The sequence below is a fragment of the Pseudochaenichthys georgianus genome, chromosome 13 (genome assembly GCF_902827115.2).
Source record: "Pseudochaenichthys georgianus chromosome 13, fPseGeo1.2, whole genome shotgun sequence".
NCBI classification, from domain to species: Eukaryota; Metazoa; Chordata; class Actinopteri; order Perciformes; family Channichthyidae; genus Pseudochaenichthys; species Pseudochaenichthys georgianus.
The window spans coordinates 42,009,448-42,032,300 of NC_047515.1; the positions used below are offsets into that span (position 1 = coordinate 42,009,448).

A 22,853-nucleotide genomic window follows, 5' to 3' on the forward strand; every position below is an offset into this window, starting at 1 on the left:
CACGTGTGGGGACTGGCTGCCCTTATGGGGACAAATTTGAGGTCCCCATAAGGGGGTCATTAATTTTAGGGTGAAGACTTGGTATACGCGCTACATAAATCACATGTATTATTATTATTATCATTAGAGAGTTCTGTGCGCTTGTCATCAGTGTTAGAAACCTTTAAAATGACATTAATTCATTGGGTTTTATCCCCGTTGTGTTGCCCCACCTTTCTTTGTGCACTCTTCATCGTGTCCGTTTCAACTTGCACAAGATTGCAATGTTGGATCGAGGGATTTTGAGTTGGTTCAATGCGTTCGACAGAAAAGATTGCAGAAGATATTTTTATTTTTTTATTCTTCTGTCTAGCATTACATTGAGGCTACAGAAAGAGACCACTTGTATGCATAGCTGACACAACATGTGGTTTCCTTGACCTTCATCTTGAAAAGTCAACAAACAATAAAATGAGGAATCAAAACATTTATGCAGCCTGAGCGGGAAACCATTAAATGTATTTTAGTTTGTGTGCACGTGTGAGCATGTGTTTTGAAGCTGGAGTCCTATCTGGTGTTTAGATCTCACGCTAGAGGTGTCATGGCCCTCACTCACACACACACACACACACACACACACACACACTCACACACACACACACACACACACACACACACACACACACACACACACACACACACACACACACACACACACACACACTGTCAGAGCAGGAAGTGTTGCAGCTCCATGACGCAGCAATGTGAAGTCACTAAGCCCGGTCCCATAAACTCAAGTGTGTGTGTGTGTGTGTGTGTGTGTGTGTGTGTGTGTGTGTGTGTGTGTGTGTGTGTGTGTGTGTGTGTGTGTGTGTGTGTGTGTGTGTGTGTGTGTGTGTGTGTGTGTGTGTGTGTGTGTGTGTGTGTGTGTGTGTGTGTGTGTCGCAGTGGTCACCCTTTACGCCACACTGGGGGGTCCAGCCATCGCTCACGGGCTGAATGAGACTCGGGTGACCCACATCTTCACCTCCAAGGAGCTCCTGGAGACCAGACTCAAGGTCAGAATACACACACACACACACACACACACACACACACACACACACAGATTAATACTCATAATCTGTTCTCGCACATTCTACCATTATAGGAGATACAGCATTCATTAAAAGCAGTATTCAGTATTAGCAGACCGATTTTTGGGCAGATACTGTAACGCTTTTTTGAGATAATTAACTTTCAGCCTTTCAGCTCAAGAGAAGGCCACTACACTAACATATATTGTGTAAATGTTTGTTTACAAATGTCCTTTTTAGAAATAAGAAGCTGTCTAGTGATGAATGCTGTTCTTAAGTGCACTAAAAAAAAAAATTCTCATGGATTTCTCAAGTGTTTTCTTTTGATTATAAGGTTTAGATATTTGATGATCCATGGACATTTATAGACCGAGACAACGCAGACAAGAACGGTGTTAAATACATGTGCATTTGAAGTTCAACAACTTAACAGCAATAGACCCACAATGGTCTTGTTCTCAAAAAGGCATTATGCAAAAGTTTGCTTCGTAAGGACAATGTAACAGATCCTTTTACATACGGCCTTAGATGGGAAGTGGCAAAGACTTGAGCTTGAATGTTAAAAAGATAACCAAGTATAACAAAATATTACATTTTGACATACAGGCCCCTTTTGTCTCAGTTTACAAAATACTCCTGCAAATCAAAAGCAAAGTAATCTAAGTTGAGGTCATCACATGTGAAGACAACTACTCTGACCACTGTCTTCCGTCAGAGAGAAGGAGAGGCGGAGCGTGTCACCATAGAGAAATACAAATAAAGTGTTCATGTTGGATCTTAAGGAGCGATCTGGACAGGTTTAATAAAGACGAAGACAAATGATGCTCTAACATTCACCTCCACTTTGATCATCGTGGCATAAACACACTCCTCTCAACACACACACACACACACGCACACACACACACACACACACACACGCACACGCACACAGAGTCATGGAGATGATGTACATGGGTTTTTAGTTATACGTCTAAGAAGAGACCTGGTTTTCATCATTACGTGTGTGTGTGTGTGTGTGTGTGTGTGTGTGTGTGTGTGTGTGTGTGTGTGTGTGTGTGTGTGTGTGTGTGTGTGTGTGTGTGTGTGTGGTGTGTGTGTGTGTGTGTGTGTGTGTGTGTGTGTGTGTGTGTGTGTGTGTGTGTGTGTGTGTGTGTGTGTGTGTGTGTGTGTGTGTGTGTGTGTGTCAGGCCGTCCTGAATGAGGTTCCCCAGCTGCAGCACATCATCGTGGTGGACGACTCCCCCTCCTCATGGCCCGGATATCCTCCCGGCATCAGCGTCCACAACATGGCTGCCGTTCAGGAGCTGGGGGCCCGGCCGGAGAACGGTAAGTTTCAAATGCACAAATAAATATTATTCATTTCAGCTCATCTGGCCCCACTTTCCAAAATTGGATATGTAAGGTGGTTTAAATCAACATTTTATCCAATGAAGCGCCCCAAGCAGGCGGAAGGGACTCAAACTTTGCGGGAAAACATAAGTACATCCTTTTCCAGTTATGGTACCAAATGTGTAAACTGTACGGTTTTGTATAAGATTTCTGTAGTTTGTTGTTTTGAAGCAGAAGAGATTTTTCTCTACAACATTAAATCCATCCGTAAATAGCCCACTGGTGAATGTCTAATGTGTGTCATAAAAACAGCGTTGCCTAACTGAAGACCAAGGAGACCAAGTCATCACTCCCAACATTAGCCGCCTTTAGCTTAGCGGTGGTAAAGTGAAGTCATGTGACCGTGCTGTAGTTCTTTTATAGCCCAACATTAGCCGCCTTTAGCTTAGCGGTGGTGAAGTCATGTGACCGTGCTGTAGTTCCTTTAAAGCCCAACATTAGCCACCTTTAGCTTAGCGGTGGTGACGTGAAGTCATGTGACGTGCTGTAGTTCCTTTATAGCCCAACATTAGCCTCCTTTAGCTTAGCGGTGGTGAAGTTAAGTCATGTGACCGTGCTGTAGTTCCTTTATAGCCCAACATTAGCCGCCTTTAGCTTAGCGGTGGTGAAGTCATGTGACCGTGCTGTAGTTCCTTTATAGCCCAACATTAGCCGCCTTTAGCTTAGCGGTGGTGAAGTCATGTGACCGTGCTGTAGTTCCTTTATAGCGCAACATTAGCCGCCTTTAGCTTAGCGGTGGTGACGTGAAGTCATGTGACCGTGCTGTAGTTCCTTTATAGCGCAACATTAGCCGCCTTTAGCTTAGCGGTGGTGACGTGAAGTCATGTGACCGTGCTGTAGTTCCTTTATAGCCCAACATTAGCCTCCTTTAGCTTAGCGGTGGTGAAGTGAAGTCATGTGACCGTGCTGTAGTTCCTTTATAGCCCAACATTAGCCGCCTTTAGCTTAGCGGTGGTGAAGTCATGTGACCGTGCTGTAGTTCCTTTATAGCGCAACATTAGCCGCCTTTAGCTTAGCGGTGGTGACGTGAAGTCATGTGACCGTGCTGTAGTTCCTTTATAGCCCAACATTAGCCGCCTTTAGCTTAGCGGTGGTGAAGTCATGTGACCGTGCTGTAGTTCCTTTATAGCGCAACATTAGCCGCCTTTAGCTTAGCGGTGGTGACGTGAAGTCATGTGACCGTGCTGTAGTTCCTTTATAGCCCAACATTAGCCTCCTTTAGCTTAGCGGTGGTGAAGTGAAGTCATGTGACCGTGCTGTAGTTCCTTTATAGCCCAACATTAGCCGCCTTTAGCTTAGCGGTGGTGAAGTCATGTGACCGTGCTGTAGTTCCTTTATAGCCCAACATTAGCCGCCTTTAGCTTAGCGGTGGTGAAGTCATGTGACCGTGCTGTAGTTCCTTTATAGCGCAACATTAGCCTCCTTTAGCTTAGCGGTGGTGAAGTGAAGTCATGTGACCGTGCTGTAGTTCCTTTATAGCCCAACATTAGCCGCCTTTAGCTTAGCGGTGGTGAAGTCATGTGACCGTGCTGTAGTTCCTTTATAGCCCAACATTAGCCGCCTTTAGCTTAGCGGTGGTGAAGTCATGTGACCGTGCTGTAGTTCCTTTATAGCGCAACATTAGCCGCCTTTAGCTTAGCGGTGGTGACGTGAAGTCATGTGACCGTGCTGTAGTTCCTTTATAGCGCAACATTATCCACCTTTAGCTTAGCGGTGGTGACGTGAAGTCATGTGACCGTGCTGTAGTTCCTTTACAGCCCAACATTAGCCGCCTTTAGCTTAGCGGTGGTGTCGTGAAGTCATGTGACCATGCTGTAGTTCCTTTATAGCCCAACATTAGCTTTTTACTTCTGGAGATTGCATTAACGCTTTGAAAATCATAAAGTGGCGTGAATATTTTCCTGCTGAAAAAACTTAGGTATTATAAATGTGTGTTTGCAACAGAGCTTATTTTTATGAAATGTTCAAAAATCCAATAGAAAGATCCCATTAGCTTTGCCACCACCAACCCTAACCACAGACGGGCACACTTTGGGTTTAAAACCCTAATAAAGCACTTTCAAATCTGTTTTAAATAATGAAATCCCTTTGGTAGTTTGCATCTGCACATGACTACTTGCTTTTAACGAATATTGCCCTTACTGTAATTTGGATATTGCACTGGTACATATTGATACACATTTGATTACTTTGGCAACATTTATATACTGTATATACTGTATATACTGTACATTGTTTTGTTAGTTTAGAGGTCAGAAACTGCCCCTTCCAATGGGTTCGTCTTGGTGTTTTTTACTTGGGAGGGGGATTGGTATCAGTCCCATTAGGTCATGAGAATGAGGAAGTGCTCACATCTGTGTCAGATTAAGGTCGATACGATGCTTGTTCAGTTAGAGGAGTGGATGGAGGAGGAAAAGTCTCCGGCATCTCTTCGTCTTTTTCTTCATGGCCCCTTGAACTGATTGACCCGAAACAAGAGAGGCTGTTAGAGTGAAGAGAGAAAGGAAGTTCATAACTTCTCATGACATCAACTCTCACACTCCAACGCGCCGAGGAAGAGCAGGAAGAAGAGAGGCCCTCGTCTTCTGTCCTCCCTTCTTCCATCCTCAGCTTTGTTTTTGTTCGTGATCTTAAGAGTGATTACGCTGTTAGCTTAGCACAACAACAATTTGTTTTGTTTCAGCAGTTTTCTACTTTTAATGCTGTTTTAATTCTATTTTGAGAAATTCTAGTGGCGTTTATTTCTCTACTCTTTAATTTCTACCATTGTGCAACGCCTTGTTTTGTTGTTTTTTATGCTGCTGCAACGCAAACATTTTCCAATTTGGGATCAATAAAGTACCTCTTATCTTATCTCATCAATAACACTGGGCTTTCTTGTTTAGAAGTAAATAAGCACACAGTCTGAATCCTTATGGTTTATTGCAGTTATTGTATAGGTGGCTTTGGACAAAAGCTTGAGCTAAATGCAATGTCATGTTTCCCCCTTTAAAACTAATGCTATCTCTACTTGTGTATTCAAACAGAAACCCCAGAGAGGATCATGACGCTGTCTTAAAGTTATACACTCTTTTGTTTCGAGAAATACTCTTCTTCGTGGTCAGAGCGCCTCAGTGGCCATCGGGACGAATCCCGATGTGCTGGTACTGAAGTGGGCCGGTCGGACGATGTGGCCCGGTCGGATAAGTCACTAGCACCCCCTCCCCCCCGTTGCCAATTTATTAGCGGTATTAACTTGCGGTACCGATGTGGCCCGGCCGGATAAGTCACTAGCACCCCTCCCCCCGTTGACAATTTACTAGTGGTACCGAAGTGGACCGGTCGAGAGTCCCGGGCTGATTTTTAGTCCCAGTCCGCCCCTGGAGCCCCTACTTTTAAATCCGGACGAGTAGCTTTAATAGATTAGTCCAAAGCCAAGGCCAGTTTATTTATACAATCCTGTTCAACACAAGGCAATTCAAAGTGCTTTACAAAAATAAAAGACATTAAGAGCATTACGAAATAGTGCAGCAGGAACACGTTATATTATAGTAAATAAACAGGTATAAAATACATGAATAAACCTTCATGTTAAAGCCTCTCCGAGACCCTTCCCAGAAACTTCCCTTTCTTTTTTAGATTCCCTGAACCTATGATTTTAAACCAATTTGACGAGACAAAAAAACGATATGAAAATAAGAGTAAAAGCTTCCCAATGCAGGTCAATAGGGAAACAGTATTTTTGAACGTACAGAAGACGTTTAGGGCCCCATGTGAACATCTTTTTGGAGATATGACCAAAAGTTCAAGCTCACATGAGTGTGTTTTGGTGTTCTCACATCACAGCATTGCGACAGCGTAAGCATACCGTCACGATCTGTCTTTGGTTTCCTGTCTGCGTGTTCCCTCCTACCTGTTCCCTCCTACCTGTTCCCTCCGACCTGTTCCATCCTACCTGTTCCCTCCTACCTGTTCCCTCCTACCTGTTCCCTCCTACCTGTTCCATCCTACCTGTTGCCTCCTACCTGTTCCCTCCTACCTGTTCCCTCCTACCTGTTCCCTCCTACCTGTTGCCTCCTACCTGTTGCCTCCTACCTGTTCCCTCCTACCTGTTCCCTCCTACCTGTTCCCTCCTACCTGTTGCCTCCTACCTGTTCCCTCCTACCTGTTCCCTCCTACCTGTTCCCTCCTACCTGTTCCCTCCTACCTGTTCCCTCCTACCTGTTGCCCTCCTACCTGTTGCCCTCCTACCTGTTCCCTCCGACCTGTTCCATCCTACCTCTTCCATCCTACCTGTTCCCTCCTACCTGTTCCCTCCTACCTGTTCCCTCCTACCTGTTCCATCCTACCTGTTCCCTCCTACCTGTTCCCTCCTACCTGTTCCCTCCTACCTGTTCCCTCCTACCTGTTCCCTCCTACCTGTTCCCTCCTACCTGTTCCCTCCTACCTGTTCCCTCCTACCTGTTCCCTCCTACCTGTTCCCTCCTACCTGTTCCATCCTACCTGTTCCCTCCGACCTGTTCCCTCCTACCTGTTCCCTCCTACCTGTTCCCTCCTGCCTGTTGCCTCCTACCTGTTGCCTCCTACCTGTTGCCTCCTACCTGTTCCCTCCTACCTGTTCCCTCCTGCTTGTTCCCTCCTACCTGTTGCCTCCTACCTGTTCCCTCCTACCTGTTCCCTCCTACCTGTTGCCTCCTACCTGTTGCCTCCTACCTGTTCCCTCCTACCTGTTCCCTCCTACCCGTTCCCTCCTACCCGTTCCATCCTACCCGTTCCCTCCTACCCGTTCCCTCCTACCCGTTCCATCCTACCCGTTCCCTCCTACCCGTTCCCTCCTACCCGTTCCATCCTACCCGTTCCCTCCTACCCGTTCCCTCCTACCCGTTCCCTCCTACCCGTTCCCTCCTACCCGTTCCATCCTACCCGTTCCCTCCTACCCGTTCCCTCCTACCCGTTCCCTCCTACCCGTTCCCTCCTACCCGTTCCCTTCTACCCGTTCCCTCCTACCCGTCCCCTCCTACCCGTTCCCTCCTACCTGTTCCATCCTACCCGTTCCCTCCTACCCGTTCCATCCTACCCGTTCCCTCCTACCCGTTCCCTCCTACCCGTTCCCTCCTACCCGTTCCCTTCTACCCGTTCCCTCCTACCCCGTCCCCTCCTACCCGTCCCCTCCTACCCGTTCCCTCCCTACCTGTTCCCTCCTACCCGTTCCCTTCTACCCGTTCCCTCCTACCCGTCCCCTCCTACCCGTCCCCTCCTACCCGTTCCCTCCTACCTGATCCCTCCTACCCGTTCCCTCCTACCTGTTCCCTCCTACCTGTTCCCTCCTACCTGTTTTCTTGATTGTGTTCACCTGGTACCCCTGTGTTTTCTCCTCCCTCCTCACCTGTCTCTTGTTTCCTTGATTAGTCCCGTGTGTATTTAAGTTCTGTTTTCTCTGCCTGTCATTGTTGGTTCGTCGGTGTTATCTGCATTTGGGTCCTGCTTGCTTCGCTCACCCGTAACACATACAAGTCAAATCAAAATGTACTAAAGCTCCAAATCACAAGAAATGCCTCAAAGGGCTGCACAAAGCGAACAAAAGCAAAGACAAAACAAACGTCATAGCATAATAATTATAAAGCCAAAGGTAATGGAGACTAGGTGATGGATATTAGTTTACAAGGAAGACAGATGCGGAGAGATGGGTTTTCAGTCAACGGAAATAGCTTCGCGGGTCTGAAATGGAAGACGATTCCAAAGGAGACGACTAGGACCACATATGACCAACAGTTTGAGCTTAAACGTGTGTTTTTGTGTCCTCGCATCACAGCTTCTCGGGATCGAAATCCTCCGCTGGCCTCAGACATCGCCGTCATCATGTACACCAGCGGCTCCACGGGCATCCCCAAAGGAGTCATAATCTCCCACGGCAACATCATCGCCGGCCTCACTGGGATGGCCGAGCGAATACCCAACCTGAAGTAAGAAACACAAACTCACCTTTAGAAAACATGTGATACGCCATCGAATATTACAGGCTTGCTAAATGTGGTATCGGAGACGTTTTGGTGTAATAAGACATGCAGCACATTTTTAACGTGATGTTTCGTATAGTTTTTTGATCAGTTTCCACTGCACCTTGGAAATGAAACCTCTCACACACACACACACACACACACACACACACACACACACACACACACACACACACACACACAAAAATCAGCCCGGGACTCTCGACCGGCCCACTTCGGTACCGCTAGTAAATACCGCTAGTACATTGTCAACCAACAGGGGGGTGCCAGTGACCGACGGGCCGGTACTGCAGTGGGCTAGTCTGCCACTGTGCACACCACACACACACACACACACACACACACACACACACACACACACACACACACACACACACACACACACACACACACACACACACACACACACGTCACACAGACAGGGGCGGACTGGGACTAAAAATCATCCCGGGACTCTCGACCGGCCCACTTCGGTAGCGCTAGTACATTGTCAACCAACAGGGGGGAGGTGCTAGTGACTGACGGGCCGGTACTGCAGTGGGCTAGTCTGCCACTGCACACACACACACACACACACACACACACACACACACACACACACACACACACACACACACGCCAAACATGTTGTTGTAGTTTAAACATTTTGGCATCTTGAACTTGCAGGTTTCTTGCTGTTCTGAGTTTTTGTACTCATGTTTTATTGCACTTATTCTAAGACGCTTTGGATAAATGCGTCATCTAAATTAATGTGTTTTTATAAGGTAGAGTTAATGTACGGCTGTGTGTCTTAATATTTAACATTTGAGCAGTCGCTTTGAATTCTAGAGCGAGGCCAGGCTGTGTTCCACTCTTCCCAGTCGTAATGCTAAGCTAAGCTAACTAGTGATACTGAGAAAAATGGTGTTTCCAAATAACGTTCCACTGTTCCCGATTCAAGCCGTTTGACTGCCGGGGAGGAGCCCTTTCTACTTTACAAAATGTGAGCAGTGTAAAATGTATCATGTCACCACAGTGAGGACATTGTCTCCCCCCCCCCTGCATTGAACTCTTTCACTAAAGTCCGCTGCCTCTCGAGGTCGACACAGTGTTGTTAGGGAAGATAATAAAGGCTCCTTCAGGCTGAGCACGTGCAAAGTGTCAGGCCGATCTCTCCATCACACAACACGCATGTTTACATTAAAACAGAAAGCGCCTCTTCTCTCTGGGGAGCGGGGCGGGGGAGGGAGGATGTGCCGAAGGAAGGGAGTTCAGTACGAGAGGGGGTGAGGCAAATGGAGGCTAAAGGGTTTTGGACGGCAATCAGATTTCTCAGAAGAATTATGGCTGGATGAAGTCATATCAAACCTCCTCATGTGCGCACTGAAGAGCGACACGCCTACTGGGGACGATTATTCAATACAATCCTTTTTCGTCATTCAATTTAATCCTATTGTGATTTAATTATATATCGTATAAACACAATTATGTCGTCAAAATTGACAATAATAATAAGCACGTATAATCCTACATTTCTTATAAAATCGCATTAGTGAGGGATTTAGATTTTTAAGATGCAGTTTTTGTTTAAAAAGGTTTCGAACTTTGAGATATGTATAAATATTTTTCTCTGAATGTTCTTTGAACAGTCAGTATTTAATTCAAACAGGAGCAAATTAAATTGGCTTTCCCATTTGTTTATTTCATGTAGACCAGGGGTGTCAAACTCAAGGCCCGGGGGCCAAATCCGGCCCGTGACTTCATTTTCCGTGGCCCCATAAGAGCTTGCAAAGAATATGATATGTATATTATACGGTTACATGTCGATTTGCCCATAAACTACATGTCCCACAATGCATCTCAAACTTGCCTTTTTCCCCAGAATTTTAAAAAATGTCTTCAAAATATTCATTTTTTTCAGAACCGGTCATTTATTTTAATTTTATTTTGACTTTTTTTCTTCAGAATTTGGCTTTTCTTTTAAATCATTTTGTGACATTCTCACTGAAGAGACTTGCCCTAGACCTCTGCTTTCAGACGTAGTTAATTACGAAGTTATTCCCCTATCAGATAATAATCCAATGTAGAGGCAATCATGTAATATAATACATTATTTTATATATATTAAATAAATAATAAATGTATTTTATATAGTCTTATAAAACTGGCAACCATGATGCTAATGTGGCCCGAGATGAAATTGAGTTTGACACCCCTGATGTCGACTATTTATTAACTTACATGCTTTATCAAAATATACATATTCATCATGGAGATATAAGATGATATATGATGGGAAAGCACATGTTGGAGGATCCAGACACGCCTGTATGACATTAGATCCTTTTAAGGGCCAAGCGTTATCTAGCCTCATAATTCAGTTCTGAAAGTGAACCACTATTTAGATGTTGCAATAAATGTACCAACAAATATTCCATTTTCATGTTTGCCCAGTATCGTGCAGCCCTAACTTTTACATTAGCAGAAACCTAGCACAACTTGGAAGTGCTTTTCTTAACCGTGTGTGTGTGTGTGTGTGTGTGTGTGTGTGTGTGTGTGTGTGTGTGTGTGTGTGTGTGTGTGTGTGTGTGTGTGTGTGTGTGTGTGTGTGTGTGTGTGTGTGTGTGTGTGTGTGTGTGTGTGTGTGTGTGTGTGTGTGTGTGTGTGTGTGTGTGTGTGTGTGTGTGTGTGTGTGTGTGTGTGTGTGTGTGTGTGTGTTTTAGTGAGGAGGACACCTACATCGGCTACCTGCCTCTGGCTCATGTTCTGGAGCTCAGTGCGGAGTTGGTGGGCATGGCTCACGGGTGCCGGATCGGATACTCGTCGCCTCAGACCCTCTCTGACCAGGTAAGGGTTGAGTTTCTTTCTTGCTATAATACAATGGGATTTAGCAGCCAGGTATATATTACACAGTTATTAACGGCATATATAAATATTGCACATAATTGGTGTCTCTCACTCTGAATATTGTCTGATTTTCTTTGCGTTTTTTTGCAAGTAAACCAAATCATTCCTAATTATTTTCTTCCCATCCGAAGTCAACCAAGATCAAGAAAGGCAGTAAGGGAGACTCCAGCGTCCTGCAGCCCACGCTGATGGCAGCTGTGCCGGTACGTAGAGACAGTCAACTCAACACAACGTAATGCATTGGACACTATTCTGTCTTTACAGCTTCTCATTGACCTGTTTCTAAAATGTTTTCTTTACGGGTTCAAACCCCAGAAGTGTTTATTTGACTCAGTCCTCTCTGTACTGTTTAGCGTCTTCTGAGCAGATTGTTTTGGCTTTACTGCCACTACTACTTCTGGTTCAATCTCACAGCTGTTTCTGGAGCGGAAGTACCTCTAAAACTGCAATCATGTACACAATACTTCTTGCACTATCTCATTTACAAGGTACTAATGTTGTTTATTCAACTTCTTTCTGCTATCATTTAAAGATTCTAGCACAACTGGTCTTTTAAAACGTTGAAATCAAATTAGTGACCATGCACAACGATACAGAAAGTATTCATTCATCATTTCTTTAACTTTTTCTCAGTAGTCACGTAACATTTACTTTATTATTATTATTATTTATTTAGTTGTTATTTTTGGTGGGTATGTTCAACTTTAGGTGACAAAGATAGTGTAGAAATTATGGAGAGGTGTATCAACAAAGGCCAGAATCAAACCATAGACGTTGACGTTATATTTAATTCAATTGGGCGTAACTATCGTAAAACATGTCTGATTTGTATTTGCTTCAAACCCCTAAAGTTGAGTGACGTGATGTTTGTACAAACGTATGTATTACAAACCTAAACTACTGCTATGACTAAAACCCTGACGATATGCAGAGGTGGGAAGAAGTGGAGTACAAATACTTTACTGTACTTAAGTACATGTTTCTGGTATCAGTACTTTACTCCATTACTTATTTTTCAAATACTTGTACTTTCTACTTCTTACATGTTGAACCCAAATACCTGTACTTTCTACTCCTTACATGTTGAACTCAAATACCTGTACTTTCTACTTCTCACATGTTGAACTCAAATACCTGTACTTTCTACTTCTTACATGTTGAACTCAAATACCTGTACTTTCTACTTCTCACATGTTGAACTCAAATACCTGTACTTTCTACTTCTCACATGTTGAACCCAAATACCTGTACTTTCTACTTCTTACATGTTGAACTCAAATACCTGTACTTTCTACTCCTTACATGTTGAACTCAAATACCTGTACTTTCTACTTCTTACATGTTGAACTCAAATACCTGTACTTTCTACTTCTTACATGTTGAACTCAAATACCTGTACTTTCTACTTCTCACATGTTGAACACAAATACCTGTACTTTCTACTTCTCTCATGTTGAACACAAATACCTGTACTTTCTACTTCTCTCATGTTGAACACAAATACCTGTACTTTCTACTTCTTACATGTTGAACCCAAATACCTGTACTTTCTACTTCTCACATGTTGAACTCAAATACCTGTACTTTCTACTTCTCACATGTTGAACTCAAATACCTGTACTTTCTACTTCTCACATGTTGAACTCAAATACCTGTACTTTCTACTTCTTACATGTTGAACTCAAATACCTGTACTTTCTACTTCTTACATGTTGAACTCAAATACCTGTACTTTCTACTTCTCACATGTTGAACACAAATACCTGTACTTTCTACTTCTCTCATGTTGAACACAAATACCTGTACTTTCTACTTCTCTCATGTTGAACACAAATACCTGTACTTTCTACTTCTTACATGTTGAACCCAAATACCTGTACTTTCTACTTCTCACATGTTGAACTCAAATACCTGTACTTTCTACTTCTCACATGTTGAACTCAAATACCTGTACTTTCTACTTCTCACATGTTGAACTCAAATACCTGTACTTTCTACTTCTCACATGTTGAACTCAAATACCTGTACTTTCTACTTCTTACATGTTGAACTCAAATACCTGTACTTTCTACTTCTTACATGTTGAACTCAAATACCTGTACTTTCTACTTCTTACATGTTGAACACAAATACCTGTACTTTCTACTTCTTACATGTTGAACACAAATACCTGTACTTTCTACTTCTTACATGTTGAACCCAAATACCTGTACTTTCTACTTCTTACATGTTGAACACAAATACCTGTACTTTCTACTTCTTACATGTTGAACTCAAATACCTGTACTTTCTACTTCTTACATGTTGAACCCAAATACCTGTACTTTCTACTTCTCACATGTTGAACTCAAATACCTGTACTTTCTACTTCTCACATGTTGAACTCAAATACCTGTACTTTCTACTTCTCACATGTTGAACTCAAATACCTGTACTTTCTACTTCTTACATGTTGAACTCAAATACCTGTACTTTCTACTTCTTACATGTTGAACTCAAATACCTGTACTTTCTACTTCTTACATGTTGAACTCAAATACCTGTACTTTCTACTTCTTTCATGTTGAACCCAAATACCTGTACTTTCTACTTCTCACATGTTGAACTCAAATACCTGTACTTTCTACTTCTTACATGTTGAACCCAAATACCTGTACTTTCTACTTCTTACATGTTGAACTCAAATACCTGTACTTTCTACTTCTCACATGTTGAACTCAAATACCTGTACTTTCTACTTCTCACATGTTGAACTCAAATACCTGTACTTTCTACTTCTTACATGTTGAACTCAAATACCTGTACTTTCTACTTCTTACATGTTGAACTCAAATACCTGTACTTTCTACTTCTTACATGTTGAACTCAAATACCTGTACTTTCTACTTCTTTCATGTTGAACCCAAATACCTGTACTTTCTACTTCTCACATGTTGAACTCAAATACCTGTACTTTCTACTTCTTACATGTTGAACCCAAATACCTGTACTTTCTACTTCTTACATGTTGAACCCAAATACCTGTACTTTCTACTTCTCACATGTTGAACTCAAATGCCTGTACTTTCTACTTCTCACATGTTGAACTCAAATACCTGTACTTTCTACTTCTTACATGTTGAACTCAAATACCTGTACTTTCTACTTCTTTCATGTTGAACCCAAATACCTGTACTTTCTACTTCTCACATGTTGAACTCAAATACCTGTACTTTCTACTTCTTACATGTTGAACCCAAATACCTGTACTTTCTACTTCTTACATGTTGAACACAAATACCTGTACTTTCTACTTCTTACATGTTGAACTCAAATACCTGTACTTTCTACTTCTTACATGTTGAACTCAAATACCTGTACTTTCTACTTCTTTCATGTTGAACCCAAATACCTGTACTTTCTACTTCTTACATGTTGAACACAAATACCTGTACTTTCTACTTCTTACATGTTGAACTCAAATACCTGTACTTTCTACTTCTTACATGTTGAACTCAAATACCTGTACTTTCTACTTCTTTCATGTTGAACCCAAATACCTGTACTTTCTACTTCTTTCATGTTGAACCCAAATACCTGTACTTTCTACTTCTTACATGTTGAACCCAAATACCTGTACTTTCTACTTCTTACATGTTGAACACAAATACCTGTACTTTCTACTTCTTACATGTTGAACTCAAATACCTGTACTTTCTACTTCTTTCATGTTGAACCCAAATACCTGTACTTTCTACTTCTCACATGTTGAACTCAAATACCTGTACTTTCTACTTCTTACATGTTGAACCCAAATACCTGTACTTTCTACTTCTTACATGTTGAACACAAATACCTGTACTTTCTACTTCTTTCATGTTGAACCCAAATACCTGTACTTTCTACTTCTCACATGTTGAACTCAAATACCTGTACTTTCTACTTCTTACATGTTGAACCCAAATACCTGTACTTTCTACTTCTTACATGTTGAACACAAATACCTGTACTTTCTACTTCTTACATGTTGAACCCAAATACCTGTACTTTCTACTTCTTACATGTTGAACACAAATACCTGTACTTTCTACTTCTTACTTGTTGAACTCAAATACCTGTACTTTCTACTTCTTACATGTTGAACTCAAATACCTGTACTTTCTACTTCTCACATGTTGAACTCAAATACCTGTACTTTCTACTTCTTATATGTTGAACACAAATACCTGTACTTTCTACTTCTTACATGTTGAACTCAAATACCTGTACTTTCTACTTCTTACATGTTGAACTCAAATACCTGTACTTTCTACTTCTTACATGTTGAACTCAAATACCTGTACTTTCTACTTCTTACATGTTGAACCCAAATACCTGTACTTTCTACTTCTTACATGTTGAACCCAAATACCTGTACTTTCTACTTCTTACATGTTGAACTCAAATACCTGTACTTTCTACTTCTTACATGTTGAACTCAAATACCTGTACTTTCTACTTCTTACATGTTGAACTCAAATACCTGTACTTTCTACTTCTTACATGTTGAACCCAAATACCTGTACTTTCTACTTCTTACATGTTGAACCCAAATACCTGTACTTTCTACTTCTTACATGTTGAACTCAAATACCTGTACTTTCTACTTCTTACATGTTGAACTCAAATACCTGTACTTTCTACTTCTTACATGTTGAACTCAAATACCTGTACTTTCTACTTCTCACATGTTGAACTCAAATACCTGTACTTTCTACTTCTCACATGTTGAACTCAAATACCTGTACTTTCTACTTCTTACATGTTGAACTCAAATACCTGTACTTTCTACTTCTCACATGTTGAACTCAAATACCTGTACTTTCTACTTCTCACATGTTGAACTCAAATACCTGCACTTTCTACTTCTTACATGTTGAACTCAAATACCTGTACTTTCTACTTCTCACATGTTGAACCCAAATACCTGTACTTTCTACTTCTCTCATGTTGAACCCAAATACCTGTACTTTCTACTTCTCACATGTTGAACTCAAATACCTGTACTTTCTACTTCTCACATGTTGAACTCAAATACCTGTACTTTCTACTTCTCACATGTTGAACTCAAATACCTGTACTTTCTACTTCTTTCATGTTGAACCCAAATACCTGTACTTTCTACTTCTCACATGTTGAACTCAAATACCTGTACTTTCTACTTCTTACATGTTGAACCCAAATACCTGTACTTTCTACTTCTTACATGTTGAACTCAAATACCTGTACTTTCTACTTCTTACATGTTGAACTCAAATACCTGTACTTTCTACTTCTTACACGTTGAACTCAAATACCTGTACTTTCTACTTCTCACATGTTGAACTCAAATACCTGTACTTTCTACTTCTCTCATTTCCCAAACAGCTGGTTCCTTTAGTCTGAATGTGTGTTGGTGCGTGATCATTATTCTTTAGAGTCACTGCGTGCCTATTGGTTGGAACACGATCCGTGTATCCATCACTTCCTGGTCTTCTCTAAAGAAGACGGACCAATGGAAACGTTGTCATGTTGCCGTTGTTCAGCATGGAAACATTCATTAGCTAACAATGACATTATTGTTCTATTAATATAAAGGGAGGTCAGGTACTCTTTAAAGCAGCTGCTAGCTATGGGTACTTTTTACTGAAGTACACTTCAAAGCCTTTACTTTTAATTGAGTAAAGAAGTTTAGTCAGTACTTCTACTTTCACCAGAGTATTTTTGAACTCGAGTATCTGTACTTCTACTTGAGTAAAGGATGTGTGTACTTCTACTTGAGTAAAGGATGTGTTTACTTCTACTTGAGTAAAGGACGTGTTTACTTTTGCCATCTCTGACGATATGACACTATATTTCCATTACAGTTGTTGGCTAGACTGTGCGCAGGATAGCTTGTAGACAATACGCCCTCATCGCTGTATTCTCCCCCCCTGGTCGCCTCTCACACCATAAACTCCCCCCCCCCCCCCATCCTCCCAGTGGTCGTAGTGTAAAGGTCAGAGGGCCCCAGTGTCTGGAACCATTCACAGCTGTAAACAGAACGTGAGAAAGCCCCATGTGGTTATCCCCACGACACACACACTCACACACACGTACAAATTGTTTGCTGTGATATAACGACGAGCTGCTGCTTGGATCCGAGTCCACTTCCTCTCTCACTGAAGCCTCCGTGAACCAGATGGGTTTCTGTTTGTATTGTCTTGAGGTTTGACCCTTTCCTCCGTTGAGCTACAATCCGGCTTTTGCATTTGGATAAGGACTTGTTCTTGATTTGAGCTTCATGCGTCTCGTTTTTTGTGCAGTAGGAATCTCAAAAGGCATGTGTCCTAGCCAAGAAACTAAAATAATTGTAATTCCTCAGATATTCCAGTTCTCAGCACATCAATCAGTCAATCAATCAATCAGTCAGTCAATCAATCAATCAATCAATCAATGTTTATTTATATAGCCCAATATCACAAATGTTACATTTGTCTCAGTGGACTTCACAGTGTGTACAGAATATCAGTATGACAATACGACACCCTCTGTCCTCAGACCCTCTGTCCTTAGACCCTCACATCGTACAGGCAGGGCCGCCTTAATGCACGGGCTGACCTGGGCTGAAGCCCAGGGGCCTACGGAGATCAGGGGCCAATACGAAAGTCAAATAAAAATAAAATTTAAAAAAAAAAAGTTTTTTATTTCGGATGTTTTTAAAAAACATTTAAATAAACAAAGTCTTGGCTTTCAGAATATGAAACTTTTATTTCCAAAATCACACGATAAATACATTTTTGAAGCTTGTAAAGGGAAGATGACAGCTCTCACTCGCCCTCCCTCCGGCTGACATTATGAATGTAGGCGTAGAGTAATCATAGATAACACGGAAGGGTCCGTGACAGTTTGTTTTCATCTGGTTTCGAATAAACAAAGTCTTGGCTTTCAGAATATTAAACGTGTTTCGGCAAATTCAGAAGATAAATACAACTTTGAAGCTTCGGCATAATTACAAGCGGAGAACGGAGTAACGTGACGTCACAGCAGGCATAACTACAGCCGGTGTTTCTCCTGAGGGTTTTCCCCGGGAAACAAACACAATAGGCCTACACACAAATGCAAAAATACACAAACACACACACGTATACACACACACACGTATACACACACACACACACACACACACACACACACACTCGCGAGCTTCCCCCAGACCAGTCATCCAAACGAAAATATCTTCCCTCCGTAGTATTTTGATCATTTGCTCCGCTAATCAATCAGATCGATGGATTCCAGAGATGACTGCGTAACAGTCAGTGGGCACCACTCAACAGCCAATCAGAATGAGAATATGTTTCACATGTGACTTATTCAAATTGCGAGTGATTGAGTGACAGATGAAGGTTGTTTAGGAGAAAATATCGGAGAAGAAAAAGTTTGAGAGTGGCGCTCGGGAAAGGAAATTGTTGAAGGAAAAGGAGTTTCGAGACAAGCAGCTATTACAAAACATGCGGAAGCTTCCAGGTTATTTTAAACCTGTCGGCCGGGATGAGGAGGAAGGACAGGTGAGTTCTGTACCGAGCGGCAGCGGTGCCGGCCGCGGGGCCTCGGAGCCAAGTAGGCCGTCTGGTTCTGATAGCGATGGAGTGGAGAGGAAAAACAGACAGGAGGGATGTTGGAGGAGATGAGAGGACGACGAGGACTTGCTACGTGGAGGGGAGCCAACGGCAACCGGACAGATACATGAGGGAGGCCCGACACGTCACTCATCTGGAGGAGAGGACCAGGCGCGCAGAGCAGAGTGGAGAAGTGCCATCACAGAGCCTGCCGAGGCTATACATGACTTTCATTTGTTGTTTAAATAGGGGGCCTACAAAACCAGCCCCAGGGCCTGATGGCAGGTTAAGGCGGGCCTGCGTACAGGGAAGCACTTCCGTAGAAAACCCACAGTTTAAAGGGAACATGGGAGAAACCTCAGGGATGTGTGTCTGGTTCCAAAAAAAATCAGAATGCCAAACTCTGTAGTCCACAAACCAATGGGTCACTGTGGCTCCCTCCACTTTTAATATCTATTATGTTGTATATATTTCATTGCATTTGGTCTCACCCTATACCTTGTAAATTATAATCCCACTTAATAGACAAAGAAGCAGGGTTAGGGTGGGACTACCTTGTGATTGACAGGTTGCTACAGCAGTGTTGTTCTGTTTGGGTACACTTTAACCCCTTCGCTGTGTTTAAAGTTAACTAACATTTTGGTTGGCAATTTACTTATGTATCTAAATAGTTATCACCGTAATAAACCGTATTTAATGTCATCTTACTCTCCAATATTTAACTTTACATTCTACATCATATTCTATGTATGTGAATATAGACTATTTTCTATTTGTATTTTAGTATATATGTTGCATCGTTGGAGGAGCTCCGGTCCGAAGGTTTTCAATGCCGTTTCTGCACTGTAGCTTTTGACAAAGATACGACATTAAAACCTTTGAATCTTTGAATCTTTGCATCCTGTGATATAGCTCACAAAAGGCGATTCTGCAGTGTTTGTAGTTTTGGTATTTTAACGTTATGGTGTTGCTTGATGCTTTGAATCTTGGCTTCTTCTTCTTCTTCTTCTTCTTCTTCTTCTTCTTCTTCTTCTTCTTCTTCTTCTTCTTCTTCTTGAGTTTGGTCTCGTCCTATCCCTCATTGGTCCTCTTCCCTCCCCTGGCAGGAGATCATGGATCGTATCTATAAGAACGTGATGCTGAAGGTGCAGGAGATGAGCTGTGTGCAGCGCACTCTCTTCACCCTGGCGTACAACTACAAGCTGGAGCAGCTCTCCAGAGGAAACAGCACGCCTCTGTGCGACAAGTGAGTGGGAGCAGAGGCATTTAGACCAGAGGTGAAGACCCCTCGCTGTATTCTCTGGTTCACAGAGGTGGGAAGAAGTGCAGTACAAATACTTTGTTTCTGTACTCAAGTACGTTTTTCTGGTATCAGTACTTTACTCTTTCTTTTTCTGACGACTTTTTACTTTGACTTCTTACATGTTGAACTCAAATACCTGTACTTTCTACTTCTCTCATGTTGAACTCAAATACCTGTACTTTCTACTTCTCACATGTTGAACTCAAATACCTGTACTTTCTACTTCTCTCATGTTGAACTCAAATACCTGTACTTTCTACTTCATACATGTTGAACTCAAATACCTGTACTTTCTACTTCTTACATGTTGAACTCAAATACCTGTACTTTCTACTTCTTACATGTTGAACTCAAATACCTGTACTTTCTACTTCTCACATGTTGAACTCAAATACCTGTACTTTCTACTTCTTACATGTTGAACTCAAATACCTGTACTTTCTACTTCTTACATGTTGAACTCAAATACCTGTACTTTCTACTTCTTACATGTTGAACACAAATACCTGTACTTTCTACTTCTTACATGTTGAACACAAATACCTGTACTTTCTACTTCTTACATGTTGAACTCAAATACCTGTACTTTCTACTTCTCTCATTTCCCAAACAGCTGGTTCCTTTAGTCTGAATGTGTGTTTGGTGCGTGGTCATTATTCTTTAGAGTCACTGTGTGCCTATTAGTGCTGCGTACCGGTACGCCGAACCGGTACTGGACTTGTAAAAAGTTTCGGTTCAAGTCCGGTTAAAACCGGAACGTCGGGAACCGGTACTTAGACTCGCAAAAAAACTAGCACTTACGTATATTCTGGTGTCTGTGGTTATTTAAACATTCCCTGATAAACGTTATTCAGCGTCAATACATGAGTGTTAATCCCAGTGTGCTCAGTGTACAACATCACATGTCATTTCACCTTCGATTCACGGTTTGAAAACGTAGCATTTCGCCACATGCTAATGCTAACCGGAAGTGAAGAATTTTCAGAATAAAAGTATTACGTTAATAGTGTGAACTTCCGGTTTTTTCAGAATAAAACTGATTTAAATTAGTGTATTTAATTCAAAATTACGCCATATCAACATTGATTTTAATTTCTAACAGTATGTATGTATGTACATCACTATGTATGTAGTATGTACTGTATAATGTACACATGTAGAGTTGTAGAAAATACATGGTGTACAGACATACAGTACACTCTGACTGTACAGCCACTACAGTGTAGCCTATACTGTATAGTAGGTGTGTAACAGTGTAATGCGTACAGTCTACTCTACACTCTACCTTTCAGCAACGTTTTAGGGATTTAGGCTCAGTCAGCTCAGGGACTGTTTGGTTACTTTAGTTTGGTAAATGAAATAAATGTTTGAACTTTGTAGTAGTTCACTGTAGTTGCTGTCATAAGTCATTTGTAGACTAAGTGGCACATTTGTACTTTGTAGAGAAATGTAGACACAAGTTGGAAGGGAGCGCAATAAACCTGACGAGTTTGAATTTGAGTTGATTATGAGTTAATTTCAATTGATAATTAGCTCACAATAAGTTCACTTTAGTTACTCACACAACTTGACACAAGCCATGGGTTCCGGTCCGGACTTATAAGTCCGGACCTGAACCTGAACCTCTGGACTTAAGTCCGGACCTGAACCTGAATGTGAGTCCAGGTACGCAGCACTAGTGCCTATTGGTTGGAACACGATCCGTGTATCCATCACTTCCTGGTCTTCTCTAAAGAAGAGGGACCAATGGAAACGTTGTCATGTTGCCGTTGTTCAGCATGGAAACATTCATTAGCTAACAATGACATTATTGTTCTATTGATATAAAGGGAGGTCAGGTACTCTTTAAAGCAGCTGCTAGCTATGGGTACTTTTTACTGAAGTACACTTCAAAGCCTTTACTTTCACTTGAGTCAAGAAGTTTAGTCAGTACTTCTACTCTCACTTTTTAAACACGAGTATCTGTACTTCTACTTCAGTAAAGGATGTGTGTACTTCCCCCCCCCCCCCCCCCCCCGTTTCCTCCCACCCAGGCTGGTGTTCAGGAAAGTTCGCTCTCTGCTGGGAGGTCGGATACGGGTCTTGTTGTCCGGTGGAGCGCCGCTATCCGCCGTCACGCAGCGCTTCATGAACGTGTGTTTCTGCTGCCCGGTGGGTCAGGGCTACGGCCTGACGGAGACCTGCGGGGCGGGAACCATCAGCCAGCGTAAGAAAACAATTACAAAGTACACCGTTAAAGAAATAGAAAATGTTTTAAAAGAATATCTAGCAAATAGAGGAAGCCGTTTATTTAAAGTCCGCCCCGTATCATGTCTGATCTGTTGATCTGCTTTCATTCTCTCTCACGCATCAAAGAGCTGGTTACCACACACAGCTAACATGAGAGGATTAGATATTCTTTATTGATCCCAAATTGGGATTTATTTGCGCTGCAACAGCATAAACAACAAGGCCTTGTGCATAAGTAGAAATTAAGATAGTAGAAATAAACAATTTAAAAATGTAAACATCTCAAATAGAAATAAAACCGCATTAAAAGGTACAAAATATACAGTTGACCGTGAAGATAATAGAGTTGAGGAAATGATTGTCGAGGAACAGAGAGGTGAGGAGGAGCTGTTTGTAA

The 22,853-nt window shown here is 42.1% G+C and overlaps 1 protein-coding gene across 3 annotated transcripts in view; it reads left to right on the forward strand.

The window, feature by feature from the left end:
- The window catches only part of acsl3a (acyl-CoA synthetase long chain family member 3a), an 81,503-nt gene that overhangs the window by 42,829 nt on the left and 15,821 nt on the right, over positions 1 to 22,853 (forward strand). For all 3 annotated transcript variants that reach the window (XM_034098122.2, XM_034098124.2, XM_034098123.2), the window contains exons 4-10: positions 928 to 1,037; positions 2,246 to 2,384; positions 8,239 to 8,389; positions 11,146 to 11,269; positions 11,461 to 11,532; positions 20,031 to 20,170; positions 22,261 to 22,433. In XM_034098122.2, the coding sequence (XP_033954013.1) occupies positions 928 to 1,037; positions 2,246 to 2,384; positions 8,239 to 8,389; positions 11,146 to 11,269; positions 11,461 to 11,532; positions 20,031 to 20,170; positions 22,261 to 22,433 (909 nt within the window). The remainder of the gene's footprint in view (positions 1 to 927; positions 1,038 to 2,245; positions 2,385 to 8,238; positions 8,390 to 11,145; positions 11,270 to 11,460; positions 11,533 to 20,030; positions 20,171 to 22,260; positions 22,434 to 22,853) is intronic.